This window comes from Schistocerca gregaria, chromosome 3, assembly GCF_023897955.1.
Source record: "Schistocerca gregaria isolate iqSchGreg1 chromosome 3, iqSchGreg1.2, whole genome shotgun sequence".
NCBI classification, from domain to species: Eukaryota; Metazoa; Arthropoda; class Insecta; order Orthoptera; family Acrididae; genus Schistocerca; species Schistocerca gregaria.
The window spans coordinates 197,891,127-197,911,829 of record NC_064922.1 but is presented as its reverse complement, the minus strand read 5'-3'; the positions used below and the strand labels follow the sequence as shown (position 1 = coordinate 197,911,829).

Genomic DNA, 20,703 nt, shown 5'->3' with positions numbered 1-20,703 from the left:
CCATCTTCACTACCTCACCAATCCAAGTTGAAAGTCAGATTCACAGTCTCCACCTCATCTGATGAGCATTAAAAAAGTTTTAATGACCAAAAAACTATGTGATTAAATCCAGTGGAACACAAAAAGCAGACACACAATTGTTTTTGGTTAAACAATTCTGCTCAGTGTTGAGTTGGAATGATTTAAGCAAAAGTAAAGAAAACCTCAACCACAATAGTTGAGTGAGGATCTCAGTGACATATCAAAAGAGTCAGCATACAATGTTAAAGCATCTAAAATGTATGTCAAGGAAGTTTAAAGATTCTTACAGCAAGAAATAGTATCCTGGATGGAATAATAATCAGCCTTATCCATGTCAGTCCTAAAAGTCACACTTTGTAAACCTGACAGTTTTAATTTAGTGTCTTACGACTATTATGCTGGGCTAATACAATCCAAAGTACAATCCTCTCTGCATCTATCTGTATCTTGCACGACTAACATTGGGGGAGACTAATTTTTGTAGATGAAGCATACGTATATGTGTATGGAGGAATAAGTTTTCAGAATGATGTAACACTCCAATTGCTGTTGTGATCTCAGTTGGTCTCTAAGAGACAGTTAAATTTCATCCATTTACACGATATGATACATTCAGTGAATCGTATTTCAGTACCAGGATTTCTCCAAGATGAAACTGACATGCAGCGAACTTTGGGGTAATAAAATTTCATTCACAGCCTGGGATTCGCAGTAAGCATCATAACACAAAATACCTTGGTGCAGACCATCAGTACAAGTATCACATTAAACAAATCAATTATTTAATTGTTGAAGCAACTGTTGGTGCAGGGTGGGTTAAACCTGCGAAGAAATCATAACAACTATAGGTTTTAAGGTGAGAGACCATGAAAATTTGCTCATATGCATGGCAATGACAACAGGAAATACAAAATAACAAAGCTTTTAACAATGTCTTAGTTCGACACGCTTAAAACGTCGACTAACGAGAACAGCACAGTCGGTGGTGTAAAAATACCACGAAAGCGAACTACTAGTACTTACTGCTCTAACCTGTTTCTTCAGTAAGAAACAAATACAGGTCCATACTCTTGACGCTAGGAGTAAAAACGCGCGAAGGCCCATTTGCAATTGTTTCAGCATTTGTGAAATCTTGCACACACGTCTTTTAGAAAGGTACACAAGTGATTTAATTGAATCCGCGCTGAACGAAATCAGCAACAATCACATATCTATATGCACCGATACACAATAGTCGACGCCATGATCGACCCATTTCAAGGCACATCGTAGAAACACATGTCACATGCGGCTTACAGCAGAGATAATTGAGAGTGGAGTGGTGATTTCCCCGTTCTTCTCTTAAAAAGTAATGAACTAGTACTCACTGATCAGTTTTGTGAAATCTTTACATCTCTCCACTTTCTGTAACTTGAGTAAAATTTGAAACTTCTGTTTCGTACTTGAGTATGAAAACTGAGTTCGGCAATACTTTATAATGTACGACAGAATTCCAGGTAATTTTTACCCCTGAAAAAAAGTAGCAGAGAATCGGCGATATCTTTCGTAGCAGAAAACACGCATATTAAACAGAAGTGGCGAATTTTATGACCAAACCCTGTAATACGAGAACTTAGATAAACTTGTAAAAGTATTGGTTGCTCCAAGGGGGACTGCGTTCCCTACATAATTCTTTCGTCCCGTGTGTTTTCCTTTGAACTTCATTTACTGAGCGTTGCTGGTGAGACTCCTTGTAATATTGTATAGAAATCTGTGGGGAAGCTATGTGGTAGCGGGATACTTTAAATGTAGTGGGAACGAGGAGGTAGCGTGGACGCTAGAATGTAGCGACAGAATTGATATTGTTTTTCCCATAAGGGATAGCGGCGTATCCGTAGTGTGCAGTTCTGCGGGGTCATAAAGTGAATTCAAGATGCGGGTGTGAAACACTGTAATGACGCTATGGTCATTGAATGTCCTCTCCTCCGAAGTCGATAGCGTAGTACTTACATCGTCGGTGGAATAGTAAGCTTGTCAGGCCGATATTACCAGAACAAATGACAGCATGGTTCCCTGCAGCCCATTTCACTCCCGCGAAGTAGAAGATTTCCTGGAAGATCAATTTGAATACAGTGACAACCCTGTAAGTTTTATAGTGATACCTTTCTTCTTTTACAGAAATGTAAAGTATAATAAAAAACTTGATATCTTGTTTGTTTGCCGTTTCTAAATAAATTGCAGAATGACAAGCAGAGGCTTCTGGCTTGGTTGATGACGACACCTCACTTCACAACACTCAGGGTTAATACATTGAAGTCGTCGGTGAAAGACGTTATAGCAGCAGTAAATGGTGCCCTGCAGAAAGTAAGCCATTCAGTCTAATAACTCGGTATATTTACATACATAAAGATTTTGAGAAATTTTTCGTTGGAAAACCTCAGTCCGCTCACATTATCACAAGAAGTGGGACTCTTTATGCTGAGATTGAATGACGATTTATTTATTTATTTACTACCTTATGCACTTATCCTTCTTTCCTCCCTTTGTGTCATGACAGTCAGTATTTGCCAACAATTCTGTCCCAGCACCTTTTTTTTCCGAAACTAAATATTAAGATCTACCTGTCATGAAGTCAGTTTATTACATACCTAGTTATCTTAACTGGCTATTATTTGATGGCTTGCACTCTGAAAACCAATACAAATGTTATCCAATTAACCCCTGTATACACAGATCTTTGAATTTTGTAAATAAACCAAGATGGTCTGCCCATGATTGTTGTTTTCAAAATCAATACGAAGTACCATATGAGTGCTGATTAGATTTGTGGAAAAACTTGGTCTGATATCTTAAACAATAAAATACAGTATTAATGTTCTACAAGATTTATTTTGTTTGTGGACCACCTTTGACTTTCTAGGCCATCAACAGACAACTTAAGACTGAACAGTCCTAAGCTGCCTAATGTTGACCTAGAAAACCAAAAGCCAGTTTATGAATCATAAGTATTGAGGAATATTAATACTATATATTTCAATTTTTAATATGCGTGTTTCTCCAAATGTTGACAGACTGTCCCATAAATGTTACTATGATGTATCAAAGAATTTTGCAGGAAACTGACATAGATAATGATTTACAGTTACACAGATTGGATCAACTACTGTACAGAACTGGAATTTAATATGAATGCAGATGAATTGCTGTTATTCAGAGCTTGTAGTTGTTTCTATATAGATGTCATGCGACTAAGAAACTTTGTAAGTCTTCATCAGTAAACAAACGTAGTATTATTTTGTTTGTTCCAGCAACAGAATGATAGCTAGTAGCTGAGTAAGAATTTTATTCCATTGAATGACATCACACATGATGTAGAGAGAATGAAGAAATTAATGGAAAACTTCTTACATAGACTTCAGCATTGTCCTTATGTTTTTGTTTACCTTCAGTTGATGGTTATCTTCCTTAGCTATCCTATTTAATTCCTTTTTTAGTGATTTTTAGTAAAAGCTTTAATTTTTTATAATAAAAACAATATAGAACAGCAAATCTAAAACAACTGTTTTGTATTGTTTTTCCGTAGCTGCACTGAAAGTAGGTCCTAAGAAGTAGCATATTTAACACAAATGGAAAAGTCTTTTATAATTTCTCAATAAAAACTTTTGGATAATTCACCTTAAATTCAATGAAGCCCTCAACCCAACCGATCCAGATAAGAGCTGAAAAACTATTAAATTGCAGAGGTATTTTACAGTTGTGAAGAAAATTACAGATCTGCAAAATTTGGAAACTGTGTGAAATTTACATGTCTGTCTCAACATCAATGACTGTAATTCTGATTCTAATCCAGGTGCATCAGTGAAGTTGTATCATTGATACAGAACATGGTAGGTTTCTAGGAATTTTCACATTCAAGGTCATTGACCTTAACCTTTGGTTTTGAATACCTCACAATAGCCCACATTTTTTATTTTTTAAATATATTACATTCCTCCTATATGCTGCTATAAATATAGTAAATATCAAGATGGCACACCAAAGGCATCATGCTCAATAATTTATTTCATCCACATCATTAACTAAGAAAATGCAGTTAGAAGCTAAGTATCTTGGTTTTTCCAGGACACCAGACAATAGCAGTCACTATTCTTTGAGAAACTGGTGAATATTTATGCAGTGAACAGTCAGACGTTTATTTCAAGCAGTCATCATTAGCGTGTCTCGTGGGTGTGGCTTGTTTACTCAAAATGCTGTGTACATATACTGTGAAGTAATATTTAGCAGTAGTTCATAAAAAATGGATTTCATTTCAAAATTTTAAGGTCATGGAAATTCTCATAATATATAAGGGGCATTCAAATGAAACCTGGTCAGTGTTGAAAAGTAAGGGTAACCATTTTAACTCGTAAATATATTGGTATACACAGTACACATACAAAAAAATAGTTGTCAGAACTGTTTGCACATTAACTCCATTGGACAACATGCCATGGGGTTTAGACTTGATGGCCTGTTTACGCTTCTGTAAAGTGGCTTGATAACACTGGACATTGACAGTGGATCTCTGTCCCAGGAATTCGACAAGCATTGGGCCCTTGTGGTCAATAAAGGAAAACATCATGATCTTACCAGAACTGATGTGCATGGCCTTTGATTTATTTGGAAATGGTGAAGTCAGATGTTTCCACTGCTTGCTCTGACACTTGCTTTCCAGTTCAAAATGGTGACACTATGTTTCATCACCTATGACAATACGCGATGGAAAGCCGAATTCCTCCTCATGATAACGTTGCAGATAACTCAAAGTCAGTGCCATTCTAGTATTGCGCTGCTCAGCAGTTAGCTGGTAGGGAAACCAGTGTACACAGATTTTTCAAATGTTCGAGTGTTGATGCATTATGGTGTGGACAGTGCCCACGCTAATACCCAGTAACCGATGGGTCTCGTCCATGGTGATACTGCGGTTGTCCAACACTATAAAGCATCCACTTCTGCAACCATTTCTGGTGTGATGACAAGATGAGCATGTCCAGAATGAGTATCGTCACCCAGTGACTTGCTCCCCTCAAGGAATCGTTTGTGTCATTGTCCATCACTTGAATGACTCAGACTGCACTCACCATACACAGCCTTCATTCATTGATAATACATTTCACAGTCTCCAACTCCCTCTGCCGCCAAAAATTGAAGTGCTCCTTGTTGTTCCTGCTTACTTGGCCGCATGTTTGGTAGTGGATAACTTAGGTAACCACCTTCTTTTTGGCATGAAACCACGCTGGCGCTATGCAACGTCAAATGGTGCGTACGCTTCAAGTCTCTCTACCAGTACATGACACCACCATACCTGCAGTTACGTGGTGCCACCTTACATGTAAGGCAAAGGTAAATCCAATTTGCAGCAAATGTAGAAAGCAAACATTACAAAACCCATCAACACCTGTAAATGTTACTCAGCTATTCTGGTTACTTCCAGACATGCTAAGTGAAGATAAAATCTAATTGAATCGGGCATTGAATTGTTTCATCTCTAGCCTTCTGTATTCAGTTGAAACTCCGATTAAGAAGAAGGAAAAAAGAAGCTCCAGTGTGAGGAAAAGTACCCTTAACAAAAATTGAAAATGGTTGCCTCAGTGTTGCAGCATACTTACATGAAACAGTTGGAAAAAGAAGAGTACATGTGTAACAAAATAGAAATTTTGACAGTACTTCCAAAGAGCTGGAGTACAAATAAACACACGAAAGAATTTTCTGCTTCAGATTATATGGTATGAAGAGCAAAACAGTTTGTTGCAGAATATGGTATATTAGTGATACCTGATCCAAATCCATGTAAGGCATTGTGTGAAAAAACTATTCCGCATGTACGTGGTTTTTACTGTGATCATAACAGAACCATGTGATGCAAGTGCTGCTAGTGTTGCAAAATCTTAATCAACTTAGTTTTTAGGTATTGTTTTGCAATTTAATACAGCTCGGAAATTCTCTCATGTTTAATAGCAATCCCTTCAAGGTTTTTTTTTTAACTGTCACTTAATTCTAGGGTACTGATTAAGTATTGGATTCTCAAAATTTTGTGAGTCGTAGCCAAAGCACTGTGTCCTTGCCAGTGAGAGGGAGATCCATTCTGTGTAAATTACATACCAAAAAATTACATATAAGTTTTGGTTAATTATGGGCTCGGTAGTTCTAGAGACTATAACAACACTGTCATAAGATTTCATTGAGGTGTTTGCATTGAGTTTAGAACAGCTCATAGCACACTTGTATATCAACCAGCAGCAGACACAGATCTTTGAAACCTCTAAAGAACTACTCAAAGTGTGTGTATGTATTGTTTGTGATTTTGCAGCGAGTTAAAACTTCATCTTTCAGGGTGAAGTACAGGGATTTCATGCATGTGTAGCTTACTACAGAGACACACATTCTAATGAAATACACCCTAAGTCATATGTGCAAATATCTAACTGCCTTCAGCATGGTACTGTGTGTGTGTGTGTGTGTGTGTGTGTGTGTGTGTGTGTGTGTGTGTGTGTGTAGATTAGCCACATTTGCCAGCCTCATGTGGCTGCAAGAAAACCATATTTTGGCACCACAACCCTTAGCGGAGCAAAGGAAATATTTCTTCGTGTGTCTTCAATTGTACATTGGCTTCCCATCATGATTGAAACCAAGTCAGGCAGAAGGAACATTTCAAAAATACAAATAGAGATACCACTTGTTGTAAGCTTTATAGTGTAATACCTGTTTACAAAGGTATGGTAAAAACAAAGACATATTCCGCTTCTTTAGTGCACAGAGGTGAGTTGTGATTGCTATAGGGAATGAAATGCTGTTAACATACAGAAATGGATTTATTTCCTGTATTGTGACAGTCATCAGTGCGTTGCACACGTCTTATAAATTTATGAAGAAATAGATACAGCCACTTGGCCCATCAGCATCATTTGTGTTTCCTGTCAAACCATACATTTGTATTATTAGATGATGTGACATTTTCACAAGACTGAATCCACTGACACTAATTGGAAGGACGGACACTCTCCCTGTGTCAGATCTGGTGAACATTAACAATTTAATTGGAGATTTGTGAAATGAGATATAACCACGTTTTATTGCCTTTTAAAAGATGCAACACTGTCAGTGGTTCATAATACCACTACAACAATATAAGACATACCTTTGCATAACATTATGTATGAATTGTATTTGTAATAATTTGTGTTACATATTTATGTGCTATCTTTTGCATTTTGGTAGTATACTGATGCTGACAAAATAAATCTTGGACATGATGCCTTTGGTGTGTCTGCTTGATATTTACGTCATTTATAGTAGCATATTGGAACAACAGAATACATTTTTTTTTCTCTTTCAAGAAAATTTAAGGTGTGGTGTTTTGAGATATTGGAGATCAAAGTTTAAGTTAATAACCTTGAATGTGAAAATTCTTAGAATTCTGCCTTGTTGCATGCCAGTGTAAAGCTCTACTCGTTAGCTTTTCAATGACACAGGTTTAATTATTGCATCTGGATTAGAACCAGAATTACAGTCATTTATGTTGAGCAAACACGTGTAAATTTCACACAGTTTCTGAGCTTTCTTCACAACTGTCATATACCTCTACAAATTCTGGACCATGGGATGCACCAAATTTGAGAGAAACCTGAAATGGTCTTGTTTGAAATGTTACTTTTCTGCATGGAATTGACATGGAATTACCCTGTTGTTTTTTTCTGATGCAGTTAAACAGGCAATTCATAAGGTTTTTATGTTTTGTATTTATTTAGATAGTTTACATCTATGTTGGAGCACTATAATCAGTCAATATACACTAAGTGTTAAAAATATCAACTAGACTTTTTCATCATCATTATCTTCTTCTTCTTCTTCTTCTTCTTCTCTTTCCAAATCTTATTCATTCTTTTTGACTTGACTGATCTGTCTTCATTAGTAATAGAGTATCATTTTGTTCATTATTTTTAGTTTTTCATGCATTGCTCAGCATACAGATTTGCACTTGAACTTCTTTTGAAATAACAAAATATCCATTTCGTGGAATTTTTCTTGTTCCGATTCTGTAATTGTGTGCAGTGGTTTTGTAAAGGTTATGATTGTTTGAGCTCAGCCAGACTATTAAGTAATGTAGTTGAGATTTCAAAAGGGGTGCTAGTTATTTTATTCATGAAGTTAATGCTGGTTAAAAATAAAGTCATTGCGAAGTCGTGTTCACATCAGTATGCATTCTATAAATCCATGTGCAAAATAATGTAAACCTACAGGATGTTTGGAAATTCCCGTTACAAACTGCTAGGAGTTTTAGACAGGAGTGAATACATAATGTTTTGGATTGGAACCCATGTCCAGAAATGTAGTTTTCTGTTATGAGAGTTTCAGTTCAGATGTTTCTCAACTGCTTCTGTTTAGGGATTGAATTAGGTGTGATGTAATAAAATTATTAGGTAACAGTTTGAAAGGAAACATAATGAAACCTCCATTTATCACTTAAGCTTATTTGTCTCTATTAATACTTAAACATTACATGTTTATATTATTCCAGAATTAAAGACATCAGCATACTGCATGTACAGAATGTGATTGATGTTTTCATGTTAACATCAACAAATATGTTTAAGTGATAAATGGATGTTTTGTTATATTTCCTTACAAATTGTTACCTAATAATAATACTGCATCATGCCCAATTCAATTCCTGAAGCAGATGAGGTTGAGTTAAGGTTAGTCAAGATTAGGTATTTTGTGTGAGGTAAATTTATTAAAAATGCATAACAGTGTGTCAAACTGGCAGTTTATTAATGCTGTAAATATTAGCAGTTCCAGCTTACTGTATTGCGTTCACCTAATTTGACAATCTCCTGACAAATGACCAGGGTTTTAAGTATTATATTCAAATTTTTTTTTTTTTTTTTTTTTTTTTTTTTTTTTTTTTTTTTTTTTTGTTAAGATATATTTTCTGCCATGTTCCACACCCGCAAGAATCATATCATTTATGAGTCTATGGAATGAAAACTGAATCTAATCTAATCTTAATTGAAACCATAGTTGAACTGAAACAGTATGTTTCTGGACATGAGTTCCTATTCAAAACATTATGTACTCACTCCCCTCTATGAGTCCTAGAAGTTTATAATGATAATTTCTGAACACCCTGTATAATTAATGTGCCTCTCACACACTAATAAACAATAGATAAAGACTTTCTTAGCATCTGATTAGTCCACATAGCTCACAGACTTTTAGCAAGAAATTCATCTCTACAGACTGCCAACTAAATCTGAACTCTAACTGCCTAGCCTGCTCATACTAAACTCTATTTGCCACCAGTGTGACTTGAACTTTACCAACAGTATGCACAGGCCACTACAACAGGGCACTGTTGCACAAGCCACTACAACAGGGCACTGTTGCACAAGCCACTACAACAGGGCACTGTTGCACAAGCCACTACAACAGGGCACTGTTGCACAAGCCACTACAACAGGGCACTGTTGCACAAGCCACTACAACAGGGCACTGTTCATAATGACTCGACAATTCATGAAGTGATTTGAGCTGTTCATTTACACTGAAGAGCCAAAGAAACTGGTACACCTGCTTAATATCATGTACGGTCCCTGAGACCATGCAGAAGTACTGCAATACGAAACGGAATGGGCTCGACTAATGTTTGAAGTAGTACTGGAGGGAATTGACACCATGAATTCTGCAGAATTGCCCATAAATCCACAAGAATATGAGGGGGTGGAGATCTCTTCTGAACAGCTTGTTGCAAGGCATCCTATATATGCTCAATAATGTTCATGTCTGGCGAGTTTGGTGGCCAGAGGAAGTGTTTAAAGTAAGAAGAGTGTTCCTGGAGCTACTCTGTAGCAATTCTGGATGTTTGAGGGTGTCGCATTGTCCTATTGGAATTGCCCAAGTCCATCGGAATGCACCATAGACATGAATGGATGCAGGTGATCAGACAGGATGCTTACACACATGTCACCCATTGAGCCGTATCCAGACTCATCGGAGGTCCATTATCACTACAACTGCACGTGCCCCACACCGTTACAGAGCCTCTATCAGCTTGAACAGTACCCTGGATTCATGGATTCATGAGGTTGTCTCCATACCCGCACACTCCATCTGCTGGATACAATTTGAAATGCCACTCATCTGACCAGGCAACATGTTTCCAGTTGTCAACAGTCCAATGTCAGTGTTGACGGGCCCAGGCGAGGTGAAAGCTTTGCGTCGTGCAGCACACACAAGTGGGCCTTCAGCTCAAAAAGCCCTTATCGATGATGTTTCGTTGAATGGCTTGCATGCTGATACTTCTTGATGGCCCAGCATTGAAATCTGCAGCAATTTGTGGAATTGTTGCACTTCTTTCACACTGAAGATTCTCTTCAGTTGTCATTGGTCCTGTGCTAGCAGTATCTTTTTCTGGCCGCAGTGATGTTGGAGATTTGTTGTTTTACTGGATTCCTGATATTCACGGTACACTTGTGAAATTTTCATATGTTAAAATCCCCACTTCACACTACCTTGTGTCCCTTTACTTGTGTGCCAACTATAACATCACATTCAAACTCACTTAAATCTTGATAACCTGGCATTGTAGCAGCAGTAACCGATCTTACTACTATGCCAGACACTTCTTGTCATAAGTAGATATCTCTGTACTTGAGTACACATGCCTATACCAGTTTCTTTGGCACTTCAGAGTATTATCTTATCTCTTAAATGTAGCTGTCGGATTATTTTCATTACTACTTCATCATGTCTAAGTTGATAAGAGACCCTTCATACATATAAAAACTCCTAGTTGACATTTATTTAACAAATAATAAACAATCAAGTTACATGTTCTGGTGTGCATGCACCCCCTCAACAGTCGATTAGTATAGTACTGCACCTCCAATACCATATCAGCTAAGTAAAGGCACCCAGCAAACTATGGTGCCATGTTGACACATGTTGAGTTTTGTGGTTGCACACACGAATCAGTATTTTCTAATGATATCATCTGCCTGATGAAGCACATAGGATGCTGTATCAATAATGACGTAATCATGGCTGCAATAGCTAGAAATGTCACATGTTGTTGAACACTATCCACAGCACATTAGAAAATGGGATTGAGATACATTATTCATTCTTGTTATAGTAAATTAGCTTGTGTGCTGCTACCATGTCGGCCCCCATAGCATGGCTGCACACTAGAATCAATCATATTCAAAAAGTAAGAATGTCCCACTTAGGATAAAATCTTATTTATTATTATTAATAGTATCATTATTGAAGTATTCCTATTTGCTGTGATCTCAGCAACACTGAAGATCGTTCTCAGAAACTTAACCTGGAAAAAGAGGAGGAATACATATGTAATAATGGAACACACCTGAACAACCTATGGCACATTTTGCTTGTGACATATTGTTTGCCTTTGGTGCAGATATACTCCTCATGACAGTCAAAGACTCTTCACTGTTGTAACATATCAAAAGTAGTAATATCGTTCTGTCAGATAATTCACACATAAGAATAGGATATTATTGGATTTAAGGCTCTTGAGAAAATATAGATTTTAGTAAAGGGTTTCATTAAGTTCGTATTCTCAGAAATCATTCTTTGAGGTATTCTTGAAGTGATTGATAGATAGTAAGTTTTTACGTTACTAGCAAAGTTGAAGTTTCCACAAATTACACCTTGCAGGCATTCATTAGTCATCTTCTTTATTACCCTGTAACTCTTCCATTCTACTCCTTCTCATGGCATTCTCAAAGCCAGCAGTTTAAGATCACTTGTATACGTGAACATTGCAAGCCACTTTGGCTCTCCCATTGTAGGTGCTTTACAGTGACAAAAGTTGTTGTTGTTGTGGTGCTGGCCCTCAGTCCGAAGACTGTTTTGTACAACTCTCCATGCTATCTTAATCTCTGCGTAGCTATGGCAACTTGCATCCATTTGAACCTGCTTATTATATTCAAACCTAATCCCCCCCTTCCCCCATTCCCCTCTCCTCCAGTGTGTCCTTCCATTACCAAACTGACAATTCCCAGATACCTTAGGATGTGTCCTATCAACCATTCCCTTCATTTGGTCAGTTTCTTTTTTCTCCAGTTCGGTTCAGTACCTCCTCATTTGTCATTCAATCTACCCATCTAATCATCTTGATTTTCCTATATCCCCACATTTCAAAAGCTTCCATTCTCTTCTTTTCTGAACTGCTTATTATCCATGTTTCACACCTGTGCATGGCGACACCCAAGACAGATACCTGAAGAAAAGACAGCTTAACACTTCAGTGTGTATTTGACATTAACAAATTTCTCTTCTTCTGAAAAGCTTTTTTTGCTATTACCACTGTACATTTTATATCCTCTGTACTTCGGTGATCGTCTACCACTCTTAGTGTCTCATTTCCTAATTTAATTTCCTCAGCATCATTTGATTTGGTTAGACTACCTCCCAATACCCTCATTTTACTTTTGTTGATGTTAATCTTATACCCTCCTTTTAAGACACTGTCCGGTCTGTGCAACTGCTCTTCCAAGTCCTTTGCTGTCTCTAACAAGATTACAATGTCATCAAGAAACCTCAAAGTTTTTGTTCCTTCTTAATTCTTCTTTAATTTCCTTTCCAAGTTCCTCCTTGGTTTGCCTCACAGCTTGCTCAGTGTACATGCTATGAAAATAGGCTACAACCCTCACTCCCTTCTCAAACTACGGCTTCCCTTTCAACTCTCATAACAGCAGTCTGATTTCTGTACAACTTATAAATAACCTTTTGCCCCATATATTGTATCCATGTTTCCTTTAAAATTTCAGAGTGTAGTCCAGCCAACACTGTCGAAACCTTTCTCTAAATCTACAAGAAATATAAACATATTTTTCCTTTCTTCAACCTGTCTTCTAGGACAAGTTGTAGGATAAGTATTGCCTTGGGCGTTAATATGTTGATCCAGAATCCAAGAATCTCTGATGTTTGCTTCTACCAGTTTTCTGTTCTTCTGCAAGTAAATCATTCCTGTATTTTACAAGCCAGATAGAATAATTTGGTTGTGGCTGGCTCTCCCAAGAATCTCAATAATTCTGAAAGAGTGTTGTCTGCTGCAGGGTCCAAAGGTCTTTCAGTGCTCTGTCAAATTCTCCCCATAGTATCATATCTTCCACCGTGTTTTCACCTACTGTGCCATCTCTTTATATTACATTATCCTCAATTTATTTCCATTATGTAGACACTGTGTATATTTGTTCCATCTTCAGCTTAAAGCTTTCCTTTCTTTGCTTAGTACAGACTTGCCATCTGAGGTCTTAATATTCATGTAGCTGATTCTCTTTCCTGGTAAAGTCATTTTCCTTTTTCTTTAAGCACCGTCTATCTTTCTCCTTGCTGTGTATGCTTCTTCAGCCTTTCATTGGTGCTCTAGCCATTTCTGCTCAGCCACTTTGCATTTTCTGTCAACGTAATGCCACGTCCACATGCTTGTCAAACCTCGACAAGCCATCACAAATTCAAATGTGTGGCTAGGACATTTGGCTTGACTTGTGTAGGCTTGCTAGTGCTTGTGGTCGATCCGGTTGGGTGTCGGTTTTTTGGCGCAAATCAAAGGAGGTTTGCGGCAAGCGCTTGCGACGCATCCTCATGTTTGTTGTGGACCTAGTATTGTTTGTGCACTGGCTGTGGACAGAAGTGCGTTCCTCTTTGTATAGAAGTAGGCTACAGCAGGGAAAATGAATACCGGTGACTGGTCCAATGAGGAAATTTACAATTCATCGAATGTTATCAAGCAGAACCCTGCATTTTGGACAAAAAAAAAGTTGCTGATGCCTGGAGTTGTCTCAGTGAAGTTTTAACGAAACCTGTCAAGGAGATTAAAAGCAAAAAGGATATTCTTATGGTCACATTTAAAGAAGAAGCAAGATTCTATTCATTCTGGCTCAGGTACAAATTTCTTTATTTTTTAATATTTACATACTATATACAATAAATTTGATAAATAGTTGATTGGAACAAAGTGTATACTTTTCATAGTTCTATATTTATTTTTACTAAAATAGTTGTGTTACTAACAAAATAAGTATGTATATGATGTAAATAATAAGTAATTATTTTCCCTCAGGAGTTGGAGGTATTTACAAACCAGTTTGATTTGCATACCAGCTTATGGAATCATTTCTGCTGCAAATATATACCAACAAGATGGGTTTGAACTCAGATATGGTAAGCAAAACCACTTCAGTATTTTTGACTCTATTGATTTTGATTTTTACTGTTTCTATAATATGAAGTACATGCTCCAAAATTAAGAAGTCAGAACTCCCCATGAAGCATTTGTACTCCAACAAAAGTATGAAGCAAATTCATCCCTAAACTTGATGGCATTTAGTGGTGATCTTTGAGATACAAGTGGCAAATTTTGCTTTGCATTATATTCTTCTATATTCCTCCATGCACCAGGTACTATCAGATTCCCATTACTATCCCATACATTCAAAGTTCCAGGGCGAATCTATCTTTCTGAGGATGATCTACTTTTTCCGAGAAAGTTATGTAGTAGCACACGTGTCATAGTAATTTCTTTCACAGTTTAGAGATCTAAATTAATAGGTCTTCGAAAAATTCTGAACACTGAAGTTAAAATGCCAAAAGTATTCTCCACTGCAACCCGGGTTCTAGACAATTGTTCGTTAAATATTCTTTTTGGCGATCCAGTGTCATGAAGCCCAGGGTAAGACTTCATAACATATGTACTGAGTGCAAAGGTACCATCTGCTAAAAATACTTATGGCACATTTGCGTTATTATTCGATCCAAGAAGTGGGCATGGTGTGGAAAAGTTCATTTCATTTCTGCAGATTCTTTGCCATAATAATGAATTGTTAAAAACACCACCATGGCTAATCCTCCATTGACATTCTATGTCAACAAACATAAAGTTATAATTGCTATCGACGAATGCCAAAAGCACTATACTGAAAGTTTCCTTGTAATTGAAATATTCAGTTCCACTATGAGGTGGACACTCGATAACTATGTTTGCCATCCAACGACTGCACATAATATGGGAATTTACTGCTGTATCCCCTTTCTATATTAATCCAATCTTCTGGTGAAGAGGGCATCTGAAAATATAATGTTAAAATAATAATTAAAATTTGAAATAATTTTCTGTACTGTAGAATTATTAATAAAATCTAATTTTTGCAGCAATCAGGATAATCAGAAACAGCTGGCAAAGAAACGGTGGATGAAGCCAAGGAGACAGAAAATTATAACAGCGTGGCGGGTTCCTTGACTCTTGCATCTATGGTTTCTTCATGATCTACAAGTAAATCTAAGGAGAAATCTCGTCGTCGCACTGCATTGAATATAGTAGAAGAGCAAATGGCCACAGCATTTGATCAATTAACGAATGTTCTTAGTCAGTGTCCAGTGCAAATGCTGAAGATGATGAATGTGATCTGTGTGCTAAGCTATTAGCCAAAAAGATGCGGGAACTTCATCAAGATGACAGGAAATTAGTGATGTATGAAATAGATGGTTTATTTATCAAAAGAATTAAACAGAGGTCGTTTTTGTTTGAAACACCATCCCCTCATAATTCATTTCAATATTCTAGACCATCATCAGTGTCAAGTGGGTATACAGTAGTACCAAACCACTCAGCACGTGTTCAGATGTCATTTTTTGAACCTTCTACCCCTAATCATGACCCCTTCACTACCAATCCCATCTCCAATTTTGAAAGATCCTCCACTCCATTACCACCACCACATCCTTGAAATAGAGATGACATCATAACTATTTACTCAACCCAATCCAGCCCTTCAAAGCCCACCTCTACAATTTCAGTAATACCGGTACCGGTATCTGATGAAATAATCTTGCCTCAGACACAAAAACATTATTAACGAATCATTCGAGAAAGCTTACGAAGATTTTGAGCAGTGTGATACTAGTGCATAAGTAATAACAATTGTACAGAGCACCGATTAATATTTTTGTACACTTACCTCTTCAAACTAATAAAAATATTAAAAACAAAATATCAAACATGTTTCACATTACCTTTATTGCATTTTTCAGAACGTTATTAATAGCTCTGCAGACTTCAGGTATAATTTTTCATACTGCCTGGGTGGATATTTTAAACAAATAGTGTAGTCTTTTGTAAATGTCTCCAGATGCTAAATATTTCAGTGTTATTGCCAGACGATACTGAGCTGGTATAGCTTCTCTGAAGTCTGTATTTTTCTTCAAATCAGAGGTGAAATTTCATTCAGCAAATATTCAAAATCACGTAGCTCATCCTGCAGAAGTTATCAAACTGTCCAGATGGTTCATGAAGCTCAGTACAGTTTTCTTCCATAAATTCTCCACAAACACAAATTTTAAATCAATAATTTTCTCATAGGCCTAATTATATTGAATGAAATACACATAAGAAAATATATAATGACATAGATACATGAATGATGCTATAATTTAACAATTACCTGGTACAGTTTCTATGAATTTTTAACATCCACCATCTCCTTTGCCATATTTTTCATTTTCTTACCTCTTTTAAGTAAAGATAGGTTTAAGCCAAAGGTCATGGCCGACACAACCTCTACATCCATCATGCCTGCTTCTCCAGAACAAACAAGCACGCTCGCGAGCGTGTGGATAGTTCCCCAAATGTAGCCAAGCATTTGTAGAGACTTGGAGTTTGTGGCAAGCACCAAGCATGTTGACGTGGCATAATTTTTCAGGTATCAGTATTCCATCTCACCTGATTCGTTTGCTGCATTTTTATATCATCTCATTTCTTCAGTGAAAGTCGATATCTGCTTTATTATCCAAGGATTTCAACTAGACTGTGTCCTTTTACCTGTTTGATCTTTTATTGCCTTCACTATTTCATTTAAAGATATCCATTCATGTTCTGTTTTAATCCTTCCCACTGTTTCGGTCCAATATTGTCTAATGCTCCTTCTGAAACTCTGAATAATCTCTTGTTCCTTCATTTTATCCAGATCCCATCTCCTTATTGCAGTTTCTCCAGTTTTAGTCTGCAGTTCATAAGCAATAAATTATGGTCAGAGTCTGCACCGGGAAATGTCTTGCCGATAAAACTGTAATTTCAAAACCCTTCTTTAACTATTATTTAATCAGTCTGAAACCATCCAGTGTTCCCAGGTCTCTTCCAAGTGTACACCTTGTAGCGGCTCGCCTACTTTGTTTCTTCGTTGATTGTCCTTAGTGTTGATGTACTGGCTGAAAAAATAGGAGGTGGACATGCAGTACTGTCTACTGTAGCCGACAGTTGCACAGTTGCGTTTCATAGTCTTTTACTTTCACTTTTCACAGTCCCCCAATAATACACAGTTATATATGGCCAGTGCACTATTGTTCTAACTTCCCATAAGCCTCATTAATAGTTAGCAGGCAAAAATCCACATACTGCTACAATAGTTTACTGTTGAACATCTATGAGCAGTAAAAGTCAAGCCACGAAGTTCAAAGTTCTTGAACAATAGAAAGGTACATATGGAGCAGACACAGTCACTGTTTTAACACACGACGTAATTGTGTAACACTTATTACACTGTTAAGTTGATGCATTGTTGTCATTCTAAACAACACAGTTTCCTCGTCTGAAACTCGGCTGTGGACTGACTGTCACGGGATCAAAAATTGGGCCTTATATATCCTCAAAATAATAGGGGCTGAAACTACACATTGTTTGAAGTTAAATTTACAGAAATTGCAATTAAAAGTGAATACATCGAAAAATTCAGTCTTTTTAACAGTTTCTTCTGCTACAAGGGTTAAGTCAAATTATTTGTTTAAATGATGAAATTAACACATATAGTTAAGTAAACAATACTTTTGACAAAACTGTTAATTATTTTGAAATTAAGTGCTGGCTTTGCTAACATGTTTTCGAATAGAGCCAAATAAATACTTTAAGAATACTATTAGTTTGTCTTCCAAATGTTTATAATTAGTACAGAATTTATATTTGTTTATACATCAAAAATAGAATTTAAGTTACAAAACAATTACTGATTTTGCCGTATAATGGAAGATACTAACTAGGAATAGTCAAAATAAATTAGAAAATCAATTACATACATAAAACTAACCACAAAATCGGATCTCATGTTATATTCTTTAAAACTAAGGGCCAACCTTTCTCTTTTATGAAAATGCAGATAATGTTCACATATGTTAATGGTAATTAGTTAAAACCGAAAAAAATGAATTTTAAGTAGGCATATGGCAAAACAAGAGGGGAAGTAAAAATATCCCAGCTTGCTTTGTCATAACCTTGTTTCACGATTCTTAAACCAAGTGTTAGCAAATCATGCTCTATGCATAATTCTACCAGACAGCTTCCTCTTTGTCCTTTTCCCCAGTTCATGTTCTGCAACTGTTTTTGCTTCTATTCCTTTTCCTGTCAAATTTCAGTCATCCATCATAATTAAATTTGTCTCCCTTCACTAATTGAATAACTTAAGGCAGATACAGATTGCTACTTCCCATAAATATCACACATTAAGTTGCAGACAGGCACAATCAAAGACACTTACACATTAGTTTTCAGCCACAGCCTTCATCTGACAGCTTGGACGAGAATACAACTGTTATGTGGAACAGAAGCAGGAATCTGGAGAGGATGGGGAAGTGGAAGGGATGGTAGTGTACAGATGGGGCGAGACAAGGGCACTGTCTGGCAGTGTGTGAATGGACTGCCAACAGTCGCAGCATCAGGGGCTGTGGACAGAGTGGTGGGGAGCAGGAGCAGAAGAGGGACTGAACCGGAAAAAGAGGGTAGTGGGGAAATATGGGCAGGTGCGGTGCATTGGCAGAAAAACGGTGGGAGACGAGAATAGGGAGGACATAAGACAGAGAGGGGTGGAAACTGTTAGATGGAGGGTGTGTGGGCAATATGTTACTGTAGGCTGAGGCCAGGATAATTTTGCGGGTGGAAAATTTGTTGTAAAGGTAACACCCGTCTGCACAGTTCAGAAAAGTTGACGGAGGGGAGGATCCAGATGGCCCAGGTACTGAAGCAACCAAGGAAATCTAGCATGTTATGTTTAGCTGAAAGTTGCGCCACAGGGTGTCTGTTTCGCTCTTGGCCACATTTTCCGATGGCCATTCATCCTGGTGGACAACTGGTTCTTAGTCATACTAATATAAAAGGTTGTGCAATTATTACAGCAGAACTGGTATGTGACATGGCTGCTTTCACAGTTGGCCTGACCTCTGATGGGGTAGGATAAGCCAGTGACAGGATTGTAATAGGAAGTGCTGGATGGGTGGATTTGGCAAGTCTTGGACCTGAGACTTCCAATGGGATATGATGTATGTGCAAGGGATAGAGGTTGGGAGCAGTGTAGGGATGGACTAGGATGTTATGGACGTTGGGTGGATAATGGAACACTACTATAGGAGGATTGGGAAGGACCTTGGGTAGGACGTTGTTCATTTCAGGGCATGATGATAGGTAATCATAGTCCTGGCAAAGGATGTGGTTCAGTTGTTCCAGTCCATGGTGGTACTGGGTGATGAAGCGGCCACTCCTTTGTGGCTGTTTCTTGGAGGTGGAGGGAGGATTGGGGTGTGAGGGGAAATGGCACGGGAGATCTGTTTGCAAACTAGGTCTGGGGGCTAGTGCCTATCTGTGAGACTCTCAGCATGCTGGGCAAAGGAGTCCTTGTCACTGCAGATATGCCATCCATTGGTGAGCAGGCTGTATAGGAGGGATTTTTTGGTATGTGTCGAAGTGCAGGTACTGTTCATGGTCTTAATGTGGATAGAGGTGCGGATGGAACATCAGAGAGGAGGTGGTCAACATATAGGAAGGTGGCACATTGGATTGAGGAGGACCAGGTGAAGCATATGGGAGAGCCTTCTCACCCATCCGCTTCACCTGGTCCTTCTCAGTCTAGTGTGACAACTTCCCGGATGTTGAACACCTCCTCCCTGATGGGTCCATCCACACCATTGTCCATATTAACCCATCAACCACCAACAGCACCTGCATTTCGACAGCTATCATCCCTGCATTTCAAGAGCTGTCACCCTTCTACACCAAAAAATTCCTCACATACAGTCTAGCCACATGGGAACAGTGTATATGCAGTAACAAGAACTCCTTTGCTCAGTATGCTGAGGCTCTCACCTAGGCCTTCATAGACAGGCACTACCTCGAGACCTAGTCCACAAACAATTCTTCCTTCCTGATTCCCCTCACACCACCAGTCCTCCCATCACCCCCCAAGAACCAGCCACAAATGAGTGCCCCTTTGTGACCCACTACCACCACAGACCGAAACAAATGAAACACATCCTACACAAGGACTTTGATTAATTATCGTCATGCCCTGTAATGAGCGACATCCTACCCAAGATCCTTCCCACCCCTCCTAAAATGATGTTCCATCATCCACCCAAACTCCATAACATCCTAGTCCATCTCTATGCCACTCCTAACCACTACCCCTCGCCACAAGGATCATATCCTGTGGACGACCCAGGTGCAAGACCTACCCAATCCATCCACACAGCACTTGTTATTCCACTCCTTTCACACTCTTATCCTACCCTGTCACAGGTTAGGTTATCTGTCAAAACAGCCATGTTATGTGCCAGATCTGCTGCAATCATTGCACAGCTTTTTATACTAATATGACTGAC

At 38.0% G+C, this 20,703-nt stretch overlaps 2 protein-coding genes across 10 annotated transcripts in view; one reads left to right on the top strand and one right to left on the bottom strand.

The window, feature by feature from the left end:
* LOC126355758 (CTD nuclear envelope phosphatase 1 homolog) overlaps window positions 1-1,296 on the bottom strand; it is a 117,444-nt gene extending 116,148 nt beyond the window's left edge. The window contains exon 1 of one of the 4 annotated variants that reach the window (XM_050006158.1): window positions 1,054-1,296. In XM_050006158.1, the coding sequence (XP_049862115.1) occupies window positions 1,054-1,143 (90 nt within the window). In that variant the 5' untranslated portion in view covers window positions 1,144-1,296. Of the gene's footprint in view, window positions 1-1,044 lie in introns of all 4 variants that reach the window. The other 3 variants (XM_050006157.1, XM_050006159.1, XM_050006160.1) reach the window with 3 other exon arrangements.
* Window positions 1,297-2,060: 764 nt separating this feature from the next.
* Window positions 2,061-20,703, top strand: part of LOC126355757 (tRNA (cytosine(72)-C(5))-methyltransferase NSUN6) — a 69,874-nt gene continuing 51,231 nt past the window's right edge. The window contains exons 1-4 of one of the 6 annotated variants that reach the window (XM_050006156.1): window positions 2,284-2,364; window positions 13,803-13,953; window positions 14,132-14,232; window positions 15,220-15,340. Coding sequence is in view for 4 of the 6 variants with exons in the window: in XM_050006149.1 (XP_049862106.1) it covers window positions 2,066-2,143; window positions 2,242-2,364 (201 nt within the window). In the remaining 2 variants the exon portion in view is untranslated. The other 5 variants (XM_050006155.1, XM_050006151.1, XM_050006149.1 and 2 more) reach the window with 5 other exon arrangements.